The sequence below is a fragment of the Pan paniscus genome, chromosome 23, assembly GCF_029289425.2.
Source record: "Pan paniscus chromosome 23, NHGRI_mPanPan1-v2.0_pri, whole genome shotgun sequence".
Classification (NCBI taxonomy): Eukaryota; Metazoa; Chordata; class Mammalia; order Primates; family Hominidae; genus Pan; species Pan paniscus.
In genome coordinates, this window is record NC_085927.1 from 55,132,921 (window position 1) to 55,155,522 (window position 22,602).

Below are 22,602 nucleotides of genomic sequence, written 5' to 3' on the forward strand. Positions count from 1 at the left end.
ACCAGCTCGGACTAGTTGCTCTAAAGCCTCTGAGCCTGTTTTTTGGTCTGTTAAAGGAGATTAATAACACCTACCGCGCAGGGTGGCAGCGACAGTGAGGAAAGGTATGCCTATGAAGAGCTTAGAATAGCGCCTGACACACAGTAGGTGCTCAATTCACAGTAGTGTATATGCCCACACACAGGTATGTACATTCCAAATGCACCAACGCCCCTCAAGATACCCTCAATACACAAATAGATTGAGTCTGGGCTGGATGCGGTGGCTCATGCCTGTAATCCCAGCACTTTGGGAGGCTGAGGTGGGAGGATCACTTGAGCCCAGGAGTTCAAGACCAGCCTGGACTGGTGAAGACATGGTGAGACTCTGTCTCCATGAAAAATAATTAAAAATTTAAAAAATATATTTTAATTTGAAAACTTTTAAAAAGGAAAGATATGGACTGGGTCTGGTCGCTGGGCTCCTGACAACAAGGCTTGCTGTGCACACACATCTTCATTAGTGTGAGCTGTGCTCACGTCGGCTGCGTGGAGGCTGGGACAGACACGGACACCCCACAGTGCCCAGTGAGGTGTCACACCCACACATCAGCACCACGCTGACCTCTTGCCAACCTGCCATATCTGCCCCCTTAACTACTCAGAATGGTCAAGGTGCCCAGGGGACAGTGTCTCTCAGTAATTTTCCACAACCTGAGAAAAAGCTGTGTTTCTCTCAGATGTGGGGAAAAGGGGAGCCCTTGTTCCTGAGGCATCCTTCCTGCTGTCCTTGCTCTTGTAAGGCTGACTGGCTGAGTTTTTGGGTGGAGGGGCTGAGGCTCCCAGCCTATCTCAGATGGTGCTAAACGTGGCTGGAGGTTACGATTGCTTTGGTCCCACCACCCCTCAGAGGATGCCCTGCGCAGAGTCTTGGGTCTGACTGACCTCGGCAGCACCCAGCCCATAAGGTCCTGTTAATCAAAATCCTTGCTGGGGCCTGGGAGCTCCATGAGGGAAGGGGCCACATCTCCCACAGGTCTCGGGCTTCAGCACCCAGTACAGGAGCAGGTGTTCATGAACTGAATTATATATTTTTTGCATTAAAAAAAATTTTTTTTGAGACAGAGTCTCGCTCTGTTGCCTGGGCTGGAGTGAAGTGGCATGATCTCAGCTCACTGCTGCCTCTGCCACCCGGGTTCAAGTGATTCTCCTGCCTCAGCCTCCCGAGTAGCTGGGATTACAGGTGTCCGCCACCACGCCCGGCTAATTTTTGTATTTTCAGTAGAGATGAGGTTTTGCCATGTTGCCCAGGCTGGTCTGGAACTGCTGACTTCAGGTGATCCACCTGCCTCAGCCTCCCAAAGTGCTGAGATTACAGGCGTGAGCCACCGGCCTTTTTTTGCATTTAAGTCGCACCTCCAGGGGTTGGGGAGCTGTATGCAGTGGTGGTTACATGTGTGGGCTGAGGCATGGAACTACACAACCTCTTGGGCCTGAGCTTCCCCTTGTTAAATTGGAATAACAATGAAGACGCCTTCCTCATAGGTTTGTTCCAAGAACACCATGAAGGAACGCATGCAAAGTGCTCAGGGAGTGCCTGACCCCACATACGGAGCACCCAGGGGCTGCCCTCTTCATCCCAGAGTCACTGCTCCCACTGTTTTCTGGGCTATGGCCCCCCCTAAAATTTCACAGGCCGCTAACACAACACTACCTTCTGTCACAAAATGAGAGCTTTCTGGTGGGCTAGGGTAGGGGGAGACATTAACAGCCAACTTTAAAATCAGGCAGGAAAAAAAGGTGCCAAGGAGACAGGAAGTAATAATTGACTCCAGGTTGGGCAGGGCAGGCTGGGAAGAGGAAGTGGATTGCGTCTTGTTTAGGTAAAAGACTTCAGTGGCAGACAAAGGAGGAGTAATAAGATCGCTAGGGGGCCCGTGCCCAGCCCACCCACGCACAATCTCACTTAGTCCTCGCAATACCCCCAAGGTAGGTGCTAGGATCACACCCTTTACGGACGCGGCACCTGGGACAGGGATGCGCGAGGAGTCAGGGGGCCTCGCCGGATCGAACCTAAGCTGGGGAAGAGTATTTCTTGTATTTTTAGGAGAAATTCTCAGCCTCGGGGAAGAGTATTTCTTGATGAGGGAAGAGCGCGGCCGCACAAACGCACACGGCACGCACGCACAAACATGTGGGCGGCCATGGTGTGCCCAGCGCCGTGCTGGCTTCTGGGAACCCCCAGTGGACAAGACGGACAAGGTACCGGCTCTCATGGGAAGTGGGAGCCAGTCACAAGCGTACCTAATTTCGGAGAGTGACAAGTACTCTGAAAAAGAAAGAAGGTAGGGCTGGTGACTGGCCAATTTAAGCGGGCAGGAGTCCGCTGGGGGACGGAGACCAGCCTCAGGTCTGGGTTGGGGACAGAAGCTGTGCCTAAGTGTGGTGCAGGATGCAGCTGCAAAGGAGCGCTTCCGATCGCACTTGATGCTCGCCACGTCCCTGCAAAGTGCTCCCGCCCCCATTCTGCAAACGAGGAAACGGGACGCGCGGCTCGCCGGGCCAGGTAGGGCTGGGACGCGGACTCTGGGCCCAAGCGCTCCCCAGCGCAAGCCCTCCCCGGCACATCCGACCGCGCCTGCGCTGGAGACCCCGGGGGGGCATGGCCTCCCCGGTGGGCGGGACCGTGGTCACCGAGGTGGGCGGTACCAGAGGATCTGGCGGCGGGGCGGGGCGCGCGTCCTGGCTTCGCCCTTTCCCGGGGCGGGGCCTCCGGGGACCGCAGGGCCGTTGGTTTCGGGACGGAACGTTCACGCGGCTGGGGCGGGCGCGCGGGGGAAGGGTTTGCGGCGGCGCCGCTGCCGGCTAACGCGGAGGGGCGCCTGGAGGCGGCGTGGCGTCCGCTTGGGCTCCGACTCCGGCTCTCGCTCTCGCTTCTAGCCCGCGTGCCTGCGCAGTCCCCTCCCCGAGAACCATCCCCTTGCCCCGCCCAGCGTCAGGGGTGCGCGGCCGCCGAGAGACCCCGGAGGCGTAGCCGGCTGCGGAGGCGAAGAGGTGGGAGCGCGAGCTGGGACCAGCGTCTCGGAGGCGCCGCAGGTGAGGGGGCGGGGCGGGCCCGCGGTCCCTGCATCCGGAGCCCCTGGGGACCCCGAGATCCTCAGGATCCGCCCCGGCCCCGGGGCCACCCCAGGACTCCCTCTCAGCTCTTCCCCTGGAGCCCCTGCCCCCGAGACCCCCTCAGGATCCGCCCTGCCCCTCCAGGCCCGCGAACCCCGAAACTCCAAGATTTTCTCTGGACTCCGAGACCCCCTGAGGACCCCGGCCGCTAGTGGGCCCTGAGAACTGTTGGTTCTGGAAACTCTCGAGGTTCCCTTGGGACTTGCTTCCAGCAACCTCCTCAGAAGCCCCCAGGCCCGGGGCATCTTCCTGGGGGGAGCCGTGGTTCCCAGTGTCCTTAGCCCCGCGAGACCCTGGGTTCCCGTGCCGCCCACCCTGAGGCTCCCTCTCCGACCTGATCTCAGGGCTAGGTTTCTCCAACTTGAGGTCCCTGGACCTGCGGGGCGTGGGTGGAAGTGTTCCCAGGGCTGGTGATAACTTAAGACGGTAACAGCGCGCCCGACGACCACCTCCTAAGCTGTGGTCCCCGCGCCTGCAGGTGCAGGGCCGGGTTTAAGTTTTAATGTTCTGCTGAGACTCAGGTGGCCCCACAGGACAGTCTACAGAGCAGGAGATCTGAGGTGGCCGAGGGCGGCCGAACCGGGGAGGGAGCGAGTTAGGGCACATGGGGACGCTTTTAGGTTGTCTCCTCCTCAATTTTTTCATTCAAGGAACTAATATTTTGTTTTTGAATGCCTGATAGGCTCCAGGAATTGACACTGGAAATAGAGATGAGACGGTCCTTGCTGTCAGGGCCTAGGGACCTGGGGCATAAGACAAGTAGGTCGTTTTTATCTGGAGGAAGCTGTGTCGTCGCTGGCAGGGAACCCATCTGGGTGGGCATGGGATTCTGGGAAGGGGTGGGTGTTAAGGAGGGCGTCTTAGGAGTCGTGGGGAGGAGATGCTAAGCAGCAGGTGAGCTGATTCTTGAAGGTTGAGCTAGAGGAGAAGTTTGCCAGGGTCATTCCAGGCAGAGTTTCAGGGGACAGCCAGTATGTCAAAAGGCAGAGAGGCTGCCACGGCACACAGTGTTGGAAGGCGGGAGGTGTGGCTGGAGCACACCTAATGAAGGTGGCGTGGGAGTGAATGCTAACGGCGGAGAACCCAGCTTTGCTCCCGGAGGCCCACCGTGCACTTGGCCCTTTCTTGAACGACTGCACCTGCCATTGTCCTGAGAAATGATCCAGCTGAGCTGAAGGAAGGTGGGAGGTGGTCAGGGGGAGAAGTGAGGGAAGTGTCTCGCTAGAGCCCTGGTATGGGAGAAGCTGGGACTTTTGCAGAGTACTGGGTTTGAGGTGGGAGTGACAAGAAAGAGGGTGTGATTCTGAGAGCCAGGCAGGACCAAAGCATGTCCAGTTTAAGCTGAGTGGAGGGTTTGGTACTTAAAGGGAGTGGGTGGCCATTGAAGGGCTTTGGGAGGAGAGGGGCGGGAGTTGGTGTGTTTTTGAACCATCCATGTGGCTGTGGTGGGGAGACTTTTTTGGAGGAAGCAAGACCCTATGAGAGATGGGGGTGACCTGGACCAAGGCGGTGGTAGTGGGGGACTGTGGCTTTCTGGAACGGGGCTAAGCTTCTGAAAGCCCAGGCCCAGAAGACTGGTTCCCGCTGTTTCCTGTCTGAGCCTGGGGTCTGAACTTTAAGTGAGGTTTTTGTCCTGTTACCGTAGGGTCTGTGGTCGCCTTAGTGCTTCATGGTGACTGTGTGTGTGTGCTTCACCATAGTCTAATGACCACACAGGACGCAGTGGGGCAGGGTGGGGAGAGGCTGAGTCTCAGAGGTGGGCCAGGACCATGCTGGGCTAGGGGTCCTGAAGAGAACCTGTGTGTGGAAAAACCACCCATCGTGCTTTTTCTATTATCTCACTCAACAACAATCAACAGAGATGTCTTCTGTGACCAAATGTGGGGAGAGGTTTCTCCCTGCCACCAAGCGGGCAGTCATTTGTGCAAGAGACGCCAACTGGGTATCTTCCAATTCAGTTCTGACACTACCTGGAGATAGCATCAAATCTCGCAAGTTGAGGGCTCAGTCCCCCAAGACTGCTCTCCACCCCTTCGGACACCAGTCACAAGCCTGAGCCTCTGGAACTTCTGATCGATCAGCTTCAAGTTGGGGTTCCCATGACCCTTCCTTAGGTTTGATTAATTTGCCAGTCGCGGTGGCTCACGCCTGTAATCCTAGCACTTTGGTAGGCCGAGGAGGGTAGATCATCTGAGGTCGGCAGTTCGAGACCAGCCTGGCCAACATAGCAGAACCCCATCTCTACTAAAAATACAAAAAATTAGCTGGGCATGGTGGTATGCACCTGTAACCTCAGCTACTCAGGAGGCTGAGGCACGAGAATCCCTTGAACCCGGAAGGCTGAGGTTGCAATGAGCTGAGATTTTGACACTGCATTCCAGCCTGGGAGACAGAGCAAGACTGTCTCAAAATTGCTGTGGAACAGCTCACAGAACTCAGGGAAACACTCAGGTTTACTGGTTTGTTATAAAAGATATCGCAAAGGACACAGATGAGAAGATGCGTAGGGTGAGGCGTGGGGGATGCTGTGCAGAGCTTCTGTGCCCTCCCCGGGGTGTACCATTCTCCAGAAACTTCCACATGTTTGTATTTATCTCTCAGGAAGCTCTCAGAACCCAGCCCTTTTGGGCCTTTTATGGAGACGACTTAAGCATGTAGGCATGCTTAATTAAACCATTGGCCTTTGGTGATCAACGTAATCTTTAGCCCTCTCTTCCCCAGGTTAGTGGGTGGGGCTGAAAGTTCCAAGGATCTAATCCTGCCTTGGTCTTTCTGGTGATAAGCCCCCTTCTGAAGCTGCCCAGGGCCTATCTGCGTCAATCAGCTCATTAGCATACAAAATGACAGCACTTTGGAGATTCCAGGGATTCTAGGAGTAGTAAGACGGGAAACAGGATGAAGACCAAGTAGAGATTTCAACAAAATGCAAAGCTGTTGGAGGGGAGACAAGTTCAGATGTGTCAGAAATTTCCCTCTGGTGACTGTGTGGGACTAGAGGACTAGAGGGGCTGGAACTGGAAGCAGGTGCCTTTCAGTGTCAGACACGTCGTGAGGGTTTTTTTTTTTTTTTTTTTTTTCTTGAGATGGAGTTTTGCTCTTGTTGCCAGGGCTGGAGTGTAATGGTGCGATCTCGGCTCACTGCAACCTCTGCCTCCCAGATTCAAGCGATTCTCCTGCCTCAGCCTCCCAAGTAGCTGGGATTACAGGCGCCTGCCACCTTGCCCAGCTACTTTTTGTATTTTTAGTAGAGACGGGGTTTCACTATGTTGGCCAGGCTGGTCTTAAACTCCCAACCTCAGGTGATCCATTCGCCTCGGCCTCCCAAAGTGCTGGGATTACAGGTGTGAGCCACCGCTCCCAGCCAAGTTGTGAGGGCTTTAAGACTGTGGCAGACGGTATGGATTAAACAGATTTACAGATTTAGGAAGAAAAATCTACAGGACTTGTTTGTTGAAGTCTGGACTTAGGTGAGGGAGAGACAGACTCAGGGATAACTGCACAATGGAACTTCCTGTGGTAACCAAAATGTAATGACTGTTGTCCAGTACACACTGGCCGCTTGTGGCTGCCGAACACTGAAAATATGACTAATGTGATGCAGCTGTTTAATTTTATTTAGCTTTAATTTTAATTAAATCTAGGAAGGATTCCCTATCACACATCTAGGGTGTAGTAGGAAGCACACTGTTCCAGGCTTTGTTCTTTTATTCCATTTAATGCTTCCAGCAACCTTAGGAGGTATAAGATATTCTTTCCTTTGTAGAAAAAGTAAATAGGCTCAGGAATGAGTCCTTGCCCAGGTAGTAAGGAGTTCAGCCAGTACTGATTTGTTGGCCAGGCTGTTGCTGCTGTATCCTACCTCCTTCCCCCAAGGAGCCTGCAGCATCTCCTTGTCAGGAAAATGCCGTCCTCTTGAGTTGGTAGCATTGTTCCTCCATGTGGCCCTCCTTATCTGTTCCCACCCCCGCCCCCCCCCGCCCCAAGCTAACATGGACAGTTGAATGATAAGCACACTGTGCAGGGGCTGGTCTTTTTCCTGGAGCTGCTCTGCCTGCCGCCTCTTCTATCTGCCTAATGGCAACTCTTCCAACATTTCCGGGGAAGGAGAAACTGTAGAAGACTAAACTGTGTGCCTTATTTGTAACGATTTGGTGGTAAAGAGGTAGAAATGAGTGCCTTAAAGTGTTGGGGTCACAGTGGACCAGACAGTGCCCAGGCCGGTGGGAAGGGTATGGGACATGAGCCAGGAGTTACTTTATAGCTTGTTCCCAGCCCCGTGGGGGAAGTTGACAAAGTCACTGTCTCTTAGTCTCAATTTTCACTTCTGAAAAATTAGGGCATTTGGTTTCATGTAACCTTTAAGATCCTGCCCGCTCTGAAATTCTGTCATTTTACATTTTGTTGGAGGTTTACCTTCTAGAACATGTCTTACGTATCCTCTTGAGGCGGGGTAAAGGCAGGTGGGTCCACAAGCCCCTGGCCTCTGTCTTGGCGTGTTTTAACATTGGCTTGTTAAGTAACACGTTTATTTGAGTTAATGTGTCACATCTGGTGGACAAACTGTATGTAAAATGCTGAATGCTTTAGTGGATGGCAGAGTTCCCAGTAAAATATCAGGTATATTTGTTTGCCATTTCAAGCTGCACTGATGTTAGGAAGAAAGGCGCAAGAATATATAATACACAACTTGGGGCTGGCCTGTTAGAAGGGTTCAGTATCGGCCTTGGCCAGGCTGTGGGTCATAGGAGTCGCCACCTCATCGGGTTATTGAGGTTAACTGAGATAGTGCGTGTAAAACGCTTAGCATTTTCCCTTGAATCTCTATTAAGGGCTGAAAAAGTGGCAGTAATTAATGTTGCTCTTTGAATTAATTTGTGACCAAATTAAACTAAATTTGAATTAGATTCTTTTTCTAGTGGTGGGTTTTGCTGTTTTCCTGGTTTGGGCGTATACGTCCAAGCAGCTCTGTTTGGTGGGACTGGTTTCAGGAATCCAATTAACTTATTTCCATCATTACAAAATAAGGCATTTTTCCCATTATAATTAAGTTCAACAGAATAAAAAGTAATTGGTTAAGTGGAGTGCGTTCAAATTAAGGGTTCATATTTTCTGTAAATTGAAGAAAATAACTCATCCTGAAGATCCCTTATTATTAGTAATGGCTGAGATTAAGTTTTACCAGAACCATGATTACACTGAAATGTAGTTGTGGTGACTGCCTTGGAAGAGTGGTGCTGGCGTGAGGCGGTTGAGAGTAACAGACACTGTGCACTTTATTAAGTGCCTTTCAGATACGCGTCTCCCTTGAACGTCTGCAGCAGCCCCGTCGGTGATGTGCATGTTGGGATCCCCATTTGGGAGATGGAGAAACAGGTTTAGAGAGGTCTACCTGGCTGGGGGAAACAGGTTTAGAGAGGTCTACCTGGCTGGGGGAAACAGGTTTAGAGAGGTCTACCTGGCTGGGGAAAGGGTGGTGTTTCCTTGTCTCCAGATCCTGTGTTTTCTCCACCTTAGTCCTAATGCTGCTTCAGGTGGGGGTGTTGTGGTTTCAAGGCTAAGCCTCTCCTTTGCAGTTCCAGAAGCTTAATTTTTTGCCCATTTGTGCCTTGTTTCCAGTTCAGGTGACCCTAGTCATGCTAATCAAACTCACCAGAAACCTATCAGCTAGATCGCAGACGGTTCATTTGTGGTTAGAAATATGACTGTCACATGTGCTTGAAGACTGTTGCTCAGTGATTTGATTTTATTTTTGAGATGGAGTCTTGCTCTGTCACTCAGTGTGGAGTGCGGTGGCACGATCTCGGCTCACTGCAACCTCTGCCTCCCGGGTTCAAGCGATTCTCCTGTCTTAGCCTCCAGAGTAGCTGGGATTACAGGTGCGCACCAGCACACCTGGCTTATTTTTGTATTTTTATTAGAGACACCGTTTCACCATGTTGGCCAGGCTGGTCTCGACCTCCTTACTTTAGGTGATCCGGCCGCCTCGGCCTCCCAAAGTGCTGGGATTACAGGTGTGAGCCTCCACATCCAGCCTTGCTCAGTGATTTCTGCCGCCACACTCTTCTCCTCTCCCAAGCCTATGTGGGAACCTGATGGCTGTGAAAAAGGAAGTTTGTGGGAATCACATCTAGAATGAAGGGAGAGGAGGATATTAATGAGCAGGGTCTGGCCGTTGAGCTTCCATAGCATGCAGTCATCTGTCTTGCTGAGGGTCATGCTGGGAAGGGCTTGCTTGAAGGCTCCCGGTCTTCCAGAGCTGCCTTGGTGTAGTCAGAATGCAGTGGATAGATTCTGGCCTCCTCTAAGGACATTCCAGTCCTTAAGATCCACCCTGGCTACACTGATTAAATTTAGTATTTCCCAGCCTCTTGTCTCCTGTCAGTAGCACATTTATAAATGCTTTCTTAGTGTGAGGCGCTTTTGTCACAGTGGCAGTGGTAATATTGGTACTAATAGCCTACTGTGTTGCCGGGCTTTGCTCTAAGGGCTGAACATAAATCAACTCCTTTGTAGTCACAGTGACCTTGTCTGACTTTCTTTGCAAATTCTGGGGTCATTTTATGATCACTGTGGATTGACTACAGGTGAGTTAAAGGTGAGCATTCGGAAACTTTGCCGAGTAAATGTGACACCACTCACTCCTGTGTGAGATGGATGTAGTTTGAGCTTATGTTTACTCTGAGTCCCTCTTGCTTCATTGTAATCAGATGCTGCTTGGACACCCTTATCTCCCTGCTTTTTGAAACTGCTCAAAGCCCATGTGATCATCTATTTATAGAAAGAAATTAAGAAAGTTGGGCACAGTGGCTCACACCTGTAATCCCAGCACTTTGGGAGGCTGAGGCAAGTGGATCGCTTGAGGTCAGGAGTTCGAGACCAGCCTCTGACCAACATGGTGAAACCTGTCTCTACTGAAAAACCACAAACTTATCCAGGTTTAGTGGCGTGTGGCTGTAATCCCAGCTACTTGGAAGGCTGAGGCAGAATTGCTTGAACCCGGGAGGCGGAGGTTGCACCAAGCCGAGATTGCACCATTGCACTCTAGCCTAGGCAACAAGAGTGAAACCCAGTCTCAAAACACACAGAAAAGGTTTTCTTAAAGGATACTTTTGAGGATCCCAGAATCTGGACACTTCCAATTGATGGTTTGTGCTTGTTAAGTGAACATATAGCTTGTAATGGAAAGCGAGTAATTTAAGGTTTTTTTGTTACACCACTTTTAATCATTACAGTTCTTGACACACATTCCCCTCTCCCCACAGAGCCTCGTGATGTTCGTTCATTCGTCCATCTGCTCTGTTTTCCTTGGCACTCTGGGCTTCTCCCTGTCCCGCCAGGGTTTAAACAGCCCCAGCCTATTTGCTAGCTCAGCGCCAGGCCCAGGTCCCGGCCCAGCAGGTTCTTATGCCAGGCTCGCTGGGGCCACTCATGCAGTTGTGGCCCAAGGCAGCCTTGCTCTTGTGTGGGTGGTTGGTACCTCGGCTGCCCACCAAGTGACAGGCCAGAGCTCTGCAGGGCAGAATTCCACCGGGACAGGCTCTGTCGTAAAGGGTGTGTCGGACTTGTACTTGCTTCCCATTATCCCATTTGCCGATATCTCAGTGGCCAAAAAGTCACATGGCTAAGCCTGGAGTCTGTGAGGGGCTGTAGAAGGGTGTGGCTGCCAGCAGGCATGAGGGGGCGGGGCCATTAACATCCTACCACGGTAGGGTTGTGAGGTACTTTGTTTTACTACCTGTAAATAACAAGTTCGATTTTGGTAGCTTGTATTTTGCATTGAACTCCGTTTGATGAACGTTTACGTAGTGCTGGATGCCAGGGTTTGAAGAATAAGACAGTCTCTAGCTACTCTATGCTAGTTTATAAAATGCTAGTGATCTTAAGTTCTAAGCAGACAGCATCCTGGTAAGAGTTTGGCTTTGGATTAAAAAAGACAGGAACTGCTTATAAGAATCTCTGCTGGGGCCAGATTTTGCTTTCAGAAATGCTGATAGGTCCTTGAAAAAAAAGAAGGGTTGCTATGATGACTTGGCTCTGGGCCCACACACCGTGGTGACGACATAGTCACTAAGGAAACTGAGAGATGCAGCGTCTGAAAGGCCTCCGAAGGGTTTTGTTACTGTTCTCTGGGATCTGATTGGCTTAGACGGTGTTTGGATGGGAGCAGAACGCTGGAGCTTGCTGTCCTGCTGAAACTTCTAGGACCTGGTGCTGAGTGCTTTGGAGATCACCTTACTTGGATTTTGGTTTAAAAACAAGGGGGAGATTTAGGGTAATTTCTAGATTATTGTGAGATTTGACTCCGATGTTTAGGCTGCTGTAAAACAGGAAATGAGGTAATGTCTTTAAACATGTAGTGTGATAATGAACTGTAAATGTCTAAATATGGGCAACTGTGCAGTTCAGGTTGCAGAGTTGCTGTGTTGAGTTTTTATATAATTGGGTACTTTCTGTGTTGGCTCCTTTGATCCTTAAAGGTATGCATCAGTATTAAAGTCTAGAGGCCCATCTGCCTATTGAGGTTGGACTCCGTGTGGTTGTGTTTGAAATACTGTGTGAGGAGCCAGCACCAGACCTGCAGTTCAGGCTGAGAAGGAGGTTTTGAGCACTTAAGCGAGCCACAGACCACCCAGGAGGGCGAGCTGTGGCCTGTCTGTCACGTAAGTGTTAGGAATAGTGATGCCTCATTCTTTTGAGAAACTTTGAAATCACTTCATTTCGGAGTGAAATATAGCCTGCAAAAGTTTAATTTGTTCATACTGTTTTTGAAGATGTGTAAATGCAGTATTTAGGATTTGAATTTGTAACCATAATCACGTATATGTGGCGAATCGAAAGCAATTGAACAGTGGTTGAAAGAACTAGAGGTAGATTTTGAAAGTTCTTTACTGTGGTAACAGTTTTAGGCATGTGGTTTTTTTACGTCACTGGTTGACCAGTGCGTGTTTAAAAAATAGTCTAAAATGTCGTGTACAGACGGCTGAACTAAACAAGCCCTTCTCATAGACAGGGAGGAGTAACTATTTGGAAGTGATGTGGATTATTTTGGGGGGCGGGAGTAGGGGGCACTTGAATTAGCCAGCTGATGAGCCCTCTTATCGTCCCCTTCCAAATACGATTGAACAGGAGTGGCTCCCAAGTCGTGCCCCACAGCAGGAGGCCGGGAGTGTGCAGGCCGCCTCATCCACAGGCCAGAGCCTGAGCTGTTGGACTCAGCAGTTCCAGCTGCCAGAGCACTTTCATACAGAGGCCTGAGCTTTCAAAACTCGGCCCATTGGCAAGAATCCATGTTTTATGGTTGATAAAACTGAGGATTGGTGAACAGTTAAATCAGTCATTGAAATCTCAGGGGTGGGGTCCAGAGTTGCTTATATTATTAATAGATGGTGGAGGGATTATATTATACAGTGGAGAAACTCAACATTTGTTACTTTCCTTAGAAAGTATCTAGTAGATTAAAAAAACAAAAGATTGGTTTGATGACTGATGTTAACTCCTCAATGGGAAGAAGGATGTGTTAGGGCCAAGCCCCAGCCCGGACTCTGCCAGTCTTTCCCTGGGGCAGGTTACAGGCATCTGTGAGCCTCGTTTTCTTTGCCTGTGGACTGTGATTTCTTAGCATTTGGGGTAAGGTCGCAGACATGTTTGGGAGTTGATGGAAGCTGTGAACTCTCCCTAGGAAAATATATGCATGGACTTAGGTAGTTGTTTACATTTTCAAAGGATAACGGGGATCCCATTTAGCTCTGCGATCTAATGATGCTTATGGACTGATTAAGCCTTGTTTCCTTACCCTGGAAAATTACTTTTGATGACCTGATTCTAGTGGCGGGGTGTGTGTGTGTGAGTGAAGATTACACATGTGAAAAAGTGATTTTTCAGCCAGTCGCTGTGGCTCATGCCTGTAATCCCAGCACTCTGGGAGGCCGATGCAGGCGGATCACAAGGTCAAAGATAGAGACCATCCTGGCTAACATGGTGAAATCCCGTCTCTATGAAAAATACAAAAATTAGCCGGATGTGGTGGCGTAGGCCTGTGCCACTGCACTCCAGCCTGGTGACAAAGCGAGACTCCATCAAAAAAGAAAAAAAAACCACGTAATTTTTCTTTCTCTTTTCTTCCTTTCTTCTTCTTCTTTTTTTTCTTTTTAAGACAGGGTCCCACTCTGCGACCCAGGCTGGAGTGCAGTGGCACAGTCGTGGTTCACTGCAGCCTCAACCTCCTGGGCTCAGGTGATTTTACCATTCAGCCTTCCAAGTAGCTGGGACTACAGATGAGCACCACCACATTGGCTAATTTTTGTATTTTTTGTAGAGATGGGGTTTCCCCATGATGTTGCCCAGGCTGGTCTTGAAATTCTGGGCTCAAGGGATCCTCCCACCTCAGCCTCCCAAAGTGCTGGGATTACAGAGGTGAGCCAGCGTACTCTGCCAAAGTCATTTTCAGTCAGTGCTGGTTTGGATGTGGCAAAGCGAGCACTGACGTGTTCTGCTGACCACTTTTCTGGAAAGCGGTTTGGTGGTGTGTGCTAAGATATTTTACAGTGTTCATACTCTCTAACTCAGCAGTTCTTCTCAGAAATCTCTCCTAAATAAATAATTTCACAATATACAGGCTTTGTGCACTAAGTCGGTGGTCAGGGTGTTATACTAACATTCTGCATCAGACATGTGTCAGTAAGAGAGAATTCCATATATATACATTACACTTACATTTATGAATAGTTTTTAATAACATAAAGGAGATGTATTTATTTTAATGCATGATAAAATAGGATATGCACTGTGTTCTCAAATTATGTCAATACTTTTGTTTGTTTGTTTATTTTTGAGACGGAGTCTTGCTCTGTTGCCTAGGCTGGAGTGCAGTGGCGCGATCTCAGCTCACTGCAACCTCCACCTCCTGGGTTCAAGCGATTCTCCTGCCTCAGCCTCCCTTGTAAATTTTTAAAAGAGAGTAGAGGGAATATATAAATGTTAACAGTTACTGCTCACAGGTCATAGGATTATAGGCAAAACCTTATTTTTCTGTATTTTTCCTTGCTTACAGTAGATATTATTTCTAGAATTGGGGGGAAACGCGATTTTGGAAAATTTTTATTTTTTATTTATTTTTTATTTTTGAAACAAGCCTGTTGCCCAGGCTGGAGTGGAGTGGTGTGACGTGGCCACGGCTCATTGCAGTCTCAACCTCCCAGGCTCAGGCGACCCTCCCACCTCAGCCTTCCTAGTAGATGGGACTACAGGCATGCACCACCATGCCTGGCAAATTTTTTTATTCTTTGTAGAGACAGGATCTTGCTGTATTGCCCAGGCTGGTCTTGAACTCCTGAGTTCAAGCAGTCCACCTTGGCCTCCCAAAATGCTGGGATTACAAGCATGAGCCACCACGCCTGGTCTGATTTTGGAAAAATTAAAGAATATGGAGATAGCTTGGTGAAAGAGACCCAGATGGTTTGGGATTTCTGTTTTTATATAAGGTAAGAATTGGCTTTTTACTTGGGCGACTTCTTTAGAGTGGATTTCAGTGAGGCCGAGGGGAGGGCTGGTGCCTTGGAGCTGGTGCCGATGCTGAGGATGGCCATGCTCCAGTCCAGTGCTCTGCACCTTAGAGCACTCGTTGGCTTCCTCTGCAAAACCGCCTCTGGCTTCGCTTTGTTGTGCCGCTTGCTGTGTTTTGCTTCTCTGATAAGTCATCTGTGTTCATGTGCACTGGAAATTCTTCTAGAGCAGTGTCCCAAGAGACAGCGAAAACCTCAGCTCGGAGCCCACAGAGCCCATCCTTCATCTGCTCCTGTGTGTGCGTTTTCCTTCTGTGCTGTCCCGTGTAGAACAGCGAGAGTCCGACCAGCCTGATGAGTCACAGGAGATGAGGAATGGTGCCTTAGGAAGCATTTTGGATGTACGTCATTTGCGTGTGACATTTTTCAGATATTATAATTTAAGTAAAGATTGAGGACCTTTGATTTTAATTCTAGCCTTAACTATCTTCCAGGGTGCAAATAAAAACTTTTACCTGGGAGACAGAAGTCACTTCTGACCAATTTTTCTCTTTAGAATTCACAGATGGATTCAGTGGAAAAGACAACAAATAGAAGTGAACAAAAATCCAGGTAATTAAAGGCAACTATACCTTCAAGCAGCTTCATTGACTTCATCTAGCGTCTGTCGTGAGTGTGCGCGCTCGTTCTTTAGTACCTGCAAGGGCGAAAGTGAAATGGAAACACTGGGGCATGAGAGAACCTCGAGGGCCATTTCCCACCCTTGGCTTCAATGTAAGGAACGTTCCAGAAGGCAGCTTTCTGCCCAGTCTCCAAACCAAGCAACATGTCATTAGAGGGGTCATGTCTAGAACTGGGAGTGTCAGGCTTCCTAAGAAAGAATTCTTTGACTACAGATGGACAGCAGCTTGTGTTTGCTATAAAGTGAAGCGCGATAAAGAGGTACTTATCGTTGGGATTGGTGGGTGGCAGGAAACCAGCATTTGCCAGTAACTGTCTTATCCATCACTGCAAGCAGGGGTCATTTTGTCATCATCGTTTGTATTCATAACCTGTGTGCAGCTTCAAAGGAATGATATGTATCACTTAAATTGAGCTTAACACTGGGCAACTTAAAATGCATGAGACACAGCTGTCCCACGTCCTTTAAGGAATAAGGGTAGAACATGTGAAATAAATACGCAAAGAAGGATACACAGGCCGTCTCCCCACAGCGTAAGAGGGGACTGTGTGTGTGTGTGTGTGTGTGTGTGTGTGTGTGTGTGTGTGTGTGTGTACACAGCACAAGGCCTGAACTCGCAGACAGTTCCAGACTTTGTGTTTGCAATGTTTCCGCTTTGACTTTCATTCTCTCTCTCCCTTCTTTTCAAGTAGAAAGTTTTTAAAAAGCCTCATCCGGAAACAGCCCCAGGAACTGCTCCTGGTTATTGGGACTGGCGTCAGCGCAGCAGTGGCCCCCGGAATCCCTGCCCTTTGCTCGTGGAGAAGCTGCATCGAGGCCGTCATCGAGGCTGCAGAGCAGCTGGAGGTGCTGCACCCCGGAGACGTCGCCGAGTTCCGGAGGAAAGTGACGAAGGACCGGGACCTGTTGGTTGTCGCCCATGATCTGATCCGGAAGATGTCACCTGTAAGTGTCAGACAAGTACCTCTTGGGGACAGCTTGGTTCTGCAGCAGGTTGGATGAGTCTGTGAACCCAATGTTAAACTCTGCAGGCCTAACTTGTGCTCAGTGCTCAGCAGAGTCGGGCTGATGAGCCAGAAATCCTTGAGTCCATCGGGGTGTCATCTTTTAAAATTGAGGGGATGCCAGCCACAGTGCAGCGTGGGGCTCCTAAAGTAGCTCCTATTAAATGGAGCCTGACTGTGTGAGATCGTCTCAGGGAGATTGTCCAGCTGCACTCAGTATGAACTTTGTGATTGTATATTCACTTAGTGAAGGGATATCCCTTAGGCGTGTTTGGTGTAAGCAGGCCGGCCATATTTCTTCAGATGACAGGTGCTTCCTAGAAAACATCTGAAGATGGGAGAAGTTCCAGCTTCTTTGTCTGCTGCAGAGATGATCTAGATGATCTAGTTGAGAGGAGAAGCACTGATGATTCAGGAGCTATTCCTGAGTGAGGCCCTGGGGCCGATGGGTCTGGTGCAGGGGGAGGTGCGTGGCAGGCCATTGTTGTCCCCGTCAGCTATGGCGTGTGGCCATAAAGGCTGGGAAGCTGGACCCTATGGCTGGGGCTCTTGGCAGTCATTGTCTTCTTCTGCTCTTGTATTTACTGAAGAGGCACAGTCACCATCTGAGAGTCAGGACGGGAGGAGATGTTGGACGTTTGAACAGAGGAGAGAGCACGAAAAAAAGTGAGCTCGTCACCAAGGAGAGTGGGAGAGTTGAGGTTGGCTGTGAAAGGAGACCTTAAACCACATGGCTTCATGTGAGCACCTTTATAATCCCCACCTAGAGACCCGGGTGGGCAGCCCAAGGAGAACATGGTGGCCGGGCAGGGCCCCTCTTTGCTGGCTCTGCCACCCTCAACAGGCAGCTTCCGTCGGGTGCCCTGCGGGCAGCTGTAAATGATGTGCGTGCGCAGGGAGTGCGTGGAGGAGGGAAGTGCGGGGAGGGGAGGAAGTGGGGGGCTTCAAGGGCCACCACTGAAGTCACATACACTGCTTCTGTTTCATCTCATTGGCCAGAGTTTTAGCTAGGGCTGCACCTAGCAGAGCTTGGGAAATGTTTTTAGTTAGGTGACTCTGCCACTCATGGGTGTTCTATTAATAAGGGACAACTCTCATCACAGGCCAGGGGTTGGAAATGTACAGCCTTGGGCCTGTTTTTGCAAATGAGGTTCTGACAGGCGGCCACACCCATTCATTTACGTATAGTACGTGGCTGCTTTCATGCCTCCAGGCCCAGGTGAGTAGTTGGAACAGAGACTTTATGGCCCACAAGGCCTAAAATATTTCCTCTCTGAGGCAGGGGCGCGGTGGCTCACGCCTGTAATCCCAGCACTTTGGGAGGCCGAGGCAGGCAGATCACCTGAGGTCAGGAGTTTGAGACCAGCCTGGCCAATGTGATGAAACTCCGTCTCTACTAAAAATACAAAAATTAACCTGGCGTGGTGGCAGGCGCCTGTAATCCCAGCTACTCAGGAGGCTGAGGCAGGAGAATCGCTTGAACCTGGGAGGCAGAGGTTGCAATGAACCAAGATTGTGCCATTGCACTCTATCCTGGGCAACAAAAGTGAAACTCCATCTCAAAATATTTTCTCTCTGGCCCTTGTAGACAACATTTGCTCACCCGTCATAGGAAGAAGAAGGGAGGAGTCGAAGGGAGGCCAGGGAAGGGTAGTGGGGTCGCTGGGCAGCACTGAGGGCCCTTGTTGTCCTTCAGGTGAAGAGAGACTGTTTGTCTAGAATGAGAATCGTTTGTCTTGAAAACAAGTAGTTGAGCATCATTCAACTCTTCTGTTCACTTTTGCGTGTTTTTGAAAACCTCCATCAGGAAGTGTTGAGGTGAGGCCGTCGACACAGCTGTGTTGAGAGTCGGAGAACAGGCACGGGGGAAGCTGAGAGTTGGTTGCATCAGGAATTCCAGCAACACCAGAGAAGGGCGAGGGGCTTGCAAGTGTATTGGGGGAAGTTGTAGTGATCCATTGTAGACTCTAAGCTGCTTGATGGAAGAAGGCAGGACAGCAGGGCAGCTAGTGACTGGTCGGTGATAGTGGGGTCAGTAGCTCACGGGCCTCAATGGGCTTGAAGTTTCCCTGGGAGCCAGGGTGCTAGAGAGGTGGGCAGATGGGAGGGAGTGGTTGGACAGGGGAAGCTGGCCCAGAGGTTCTGGAAAGGATCCAGGTCTTGGTAATGATAAGGCCTTGGGGGCTGTATGTGTGGATGGCTGAGATGGACCAGGACTATTGGAGGAGAGTGATGGCTGGAATTTAGAGGCCATGATCCCAGGGAGAATCATCCAAGCGGACTTGAGAATCACCCCAAATTATGACGGCACAGCTGGAGAGACTCAGCCCTCACCTTCATCGGTGCAGGGAGTGCAGGGGAGCCCGCAGGAAGGGTCTCAGGGATGCATAGAGCCAGGTCTCAGGTCGGGGAGAAGGTGAGCATTCCCAGGAGATGATGGAGATGTGGGGGTTGGCTGATGGCAGACCCCCTGGGAACAGTGGGAGGGTTTGGGTGGTGGGAGAGTCAGAAGAGCTGTGGCGATGAGTGGGAACCTGTGAGTCTTGGTTTTCTTGTGCCGGCCAAGCAACACGAACAGGCACAGAGGGCTAGGGGAGGTATTTTGATACCCAGGTGCCGAGGCAGAGGGTGACAATGAGGCTGGGAGCCGGGCAGAGGGGACCCTGTGTCCTCCCGAACCCGCCCCCACCCCGTCTCTCTGTCCCCTCCCAGCAAAGCTCTGCAGCATGGTTGCTGCATCTGCTGTCACCAGCCCTTCCTTTTTCTCTTGAAGCCATCCCAGCCAGGCTTTGGCTGTCAAGGCCCCTTGGAGGCAGCTCCTGTCAAGGCCACCGGTGAAACACTGAGGCTGCTTCCGGAGGCCAGGCCTCAGTCCTGATCCTCTTGTGTCTCTCAGAGTATATGCGGCACTACGGGCCAGGTGTGCTGGCTCATGCCTGTAATCCCAGCACTTTGGGAGGCCAAGGTGGGCAGATCACTTGAGGGCAGGAGTTCAAGATAAGCCTGGGCAACATAGCGAGACCTCGTCTCTACAAAAAATAAAAAAAAAATTTAGGCCGGGTATAGTGGCTCACGCCTGTAATCCCAGCACTTTGGGAGGCTGAGGCAGGTGGATCACCTGAGGTCAGGAGTTTGAGACCAGCCTGGCCAACATGGTGAAACCCCATCTCTACTAAAAATACAAAAATTAGCTGGGTGTGGTGGTGCGCACCTGTAGTCCCAGCAACTTAGGAGGCTGAGGCAGGAGAATCGCTTGAACCAGGAGGGGAGGTTGCAGTGAGCCAAGATCACGCCACTGCATTTCATCCTGGGTGACAGAGCAAGACTCTGTCTCAAAAAAAAAAAAAAAAAAAAATTAAAAAATTAACTAGGTGTTGTGGTGTGCACCTATAGTCCCAGCTACTTGGGAGGCTGAGGTGGGAGGATCACCTGAGCCTGGGAGATCAAGGCTGCAGAGGGCCGTGATCGTGCCACTCACTGCACTCCAGCCTGGGTGACAGAGTGAGACTCTGTCTCAAAAAATAAAATAATAAAATGAAAAATGAAATAATATAAAAAATTAAATTAAAAAATTTTTTAAAAATATAATGAGTTGGGTGTGGTGGTGGCACCTGTAGCCCTAGCTACTTGGGAGGCTGAGGTGGCAAGCTCGCTTGGGCCCAGGAGTTGGAGGCTGCAGTGAGCTGTCCTGGCACCACTGTGCTCCAGCCTGGATGACAGAGCAAGGCCCTATCTCAAAAAAAGAAAAAGAAAAAGAAAAAAGAAACACTGCCTCCCGCCTCATTGAAGGTGCCACGAAGACACGCTGTTTCATTACCACCGAGAAAGAGAAAACTGGGACTGTGCAGCGCTCAGGGAAAGCCAGAGTCTTTACTGTGGTCCTCAAGGCCCAGGTCATCTGCTTCTGCTGCCCACTCTTCCCCTCACTCCTCTCCTGCCTCAGTGGCCTCTTGCTGACCTGGGACGTACCTGAGCCGTGACCTCAGTGCTGTGGCCCTTGCTCTTCCCTCTGCTTAGAACATTCTCCACGAGCCCTCACCTCCTCAGGCCCCTGTTCAGATGCCCTCTTCTCGGAGAGGCTTGCCTAGCGTCTTGGTCCTGTCCACCTCCCCTGACAGCGCCTGCCCCCGTCTCTGCCGTGCTTTCCCGTGGCAGTGTCACCGGTGGCGTGCTACACGTGTGCATCCCCTGTCCCCCTGTTCTGGAGTTGCAGCACACGCTGTGAAGCCAGATTTTCTTTGTTTTCAGCTGCTGTATCTCTGGCACCCAGAAAATGGCCTGCTTAGGTGCTCAGTAGTTGTTAAGAGCTGATGTTTTTGTAACTGTCATTCCACCTTTTTGTAGCGCACAGGCGATGCCAAGCCCAGCTTCTTCCAGGACTGCCTGATGGAGGTGTTTGACGACCTGGAGCAGCACATCCAGAGTCCTCTGGTGCTGCAGTCGATCCTCAGCCTGATGGACAGGGGCACCATGGTCCTGACCACCAACTATGACAACCTGCTGGAGATCTTTGGCCAGCAGCAGAACAAGCCCATGGAGTCTCTGGACTTGAAGGACAAGACCAAGGTATGGGCTGGGGGTGCGGGCAGCCTGCAGGTGCGGGGAGTTCTGTGCCCTGGGAGCTGCTTTCACTTTGTAGCAGTGAATTACTAATAAAGTAGCCAGGCATGGTGGCGCCTGCCCGCAGTCCCAGCTACTGGGGAGGCCGAGGTGGGAGGATTGCTTGAGCCCAGGAGTTCCAGACTGAAATGAGCTATGATCATGCCACTTATTCCAGCCTGGGTGACAGAGTAAGACCCTTTCTCTTAAAAAAAAAAAAAGTAATAATGGAAAGTGGCACACTGGCAACTTGGGAGGCTGAGGCAGGAGAATAGCTGGAACTGGGAGGGAGATGGTTGCAGTGAGCTGAGATCACTGTACTCCAGCCTGGGCAAGAGAGTGAGACCCTGTCTCAAAAAACAAAAGAAAAAAAAAAAGAAATACCTGAGACTGGGTAATATATAAAGGAAAGAGCTGTAATTGGCTCACGGTTCCACAGCTGTCTAGGAAGCATAGCAGCATCTGCTTCCGGGGAGGCCTCAGGAAGTTTCCAATAGTGGCAGAAGGCAGAGTGGGAGCAGGCATGCCACATGGCAACAGAGAGAGTGGCAGGGGGGTGGTGCCACATGCTTTTAAATGACCAGATTTCTCAAGAAGTCACTGTCACGAAGATGGCACGAAGCCATGAGGGATGATCCTGCCCCGTGATCCAAGCACCTCCCACCAGGCCCCACCTCCAGCACTGGGGATCACAATTCAGCATGAGATTTGCATGGGGACAGATGTCCAAACTATATCAGTTAGCATATATTTACAGTTATAAATAACACTACAGGGTCCTCATACTTTTATGTCCTGTTTTCAAGATGAATTCCTAGAAGAGTTTTATGGTCAAAAGGTAGGAATGTTTTAAAGACTGATGATGTAAATTACCAAATTGTTTTCCAGAAGGAGCACCAGTTACACTCCCGGTAGTGGCTGAGTGTGGGAGTATCCATTTCCTGTATCTTGCCAACACGTGGTGTTATTAAAAAACAAAATGAAATACACCTTGTCCATTTGATAGCTGAAATTTTCAACATTGATTTCTTGTGTTACTAAAGGTTGAGCATAGTTTCATGTGACTCTTGATATTTCTTTTGTGACACACTTGTGACCTTTGTGTGTCTGCTTATGTTATTCATAACTAACACTGCTGCCTGTGTTGTCTGGGCTGCCTTGTGAGGTAAGGCCCTGGCCCCGCTCTGTGTACAAAGAAACTGAATTACGGGGCACGGGGCAGTGTACACGGGGGCAGGGCCGCCTGAGGGGAGCGGGCAGGGCCAAGGCACCCACTCCTGCCGGTAGTGACATGGGGTAGACATCTGCTCTCTGCGTCTGAGCCACACGGTCCCCACTGCTGGGGCTTGCTGTTGGAAACAGACAGCCAGTTGTATAAACAGAACTGCCAGCTGGCTCACCACCCAGTGATGGCAGCAGGGCTGTTGGTGTTTGTGTCCATTCCACCTGCTGCTGTGCGGGCTCCGGGGTGAAGATGACTTGACAGTGACCCGATGGGCATCTTTATAAGGTCCCATGTTCTGTATCTTGATAAGGTCCTGCGTTCTGTATCTTGAACTGAAAGGAATGCACTTAGCCATTTGATAAATACTTTTCTCCACATACATATGTATATATTTTTTCTGGGTGTGTAGAAGTAATACAGAAATAGCAGTAATTAA

General features: G+C 50.4%; 1 protein-coding gene across 20 annotated transcripts in view; it reads left to right on the top strand.

Moving 5' to 3' along the window:
• The first annotated feature begins 2,332 nt into the window (after positions 1–2,332).
• The window catches only part of FAM118A (family with sequence similarity 118 member A), a 100,445-nt gene continuing 80,175 nt past the window's right edge, over positions 2,333–22,602 (top strand). For 2 of the 20 annotated variants that reach the window (XM_055105870.2, XM_063603143.1), the window contains exons 1-6: positions 2,575–3,074; positions 14,444–14,635; positions 14,884–15,057; positions 15,213–15,268; positions 16,028–16,283; positions 20,687–20,908. In XM_055105870.2, the coding sequence (XP_054961845.1) occupies positions 15,025–15,057; positions 15,213–15,268; positions 16,028–16,283; positions 20,687–20,908 (567 nt within the window). In that variant the 5' untranslated portion in view covers positions 2,575–3,074; positions 14,444–14,635; positions 14,884–15,024. Of the gene's footprint in view, positions 2,545–2,574; positions 3,075–14,443; positions 14,636–14,883; positions 15,058–15,212; positions 15,269–16,027; positions 16,284–16,938; positions 17,083–20,686; positions 20,909–22,602 lie in introns of those variants that run through there. The other 18 variants (XM_063603142.1, XM_063603144.1, XM_063603141.1 and 15 more) reach the window with 17 other exon arrangements.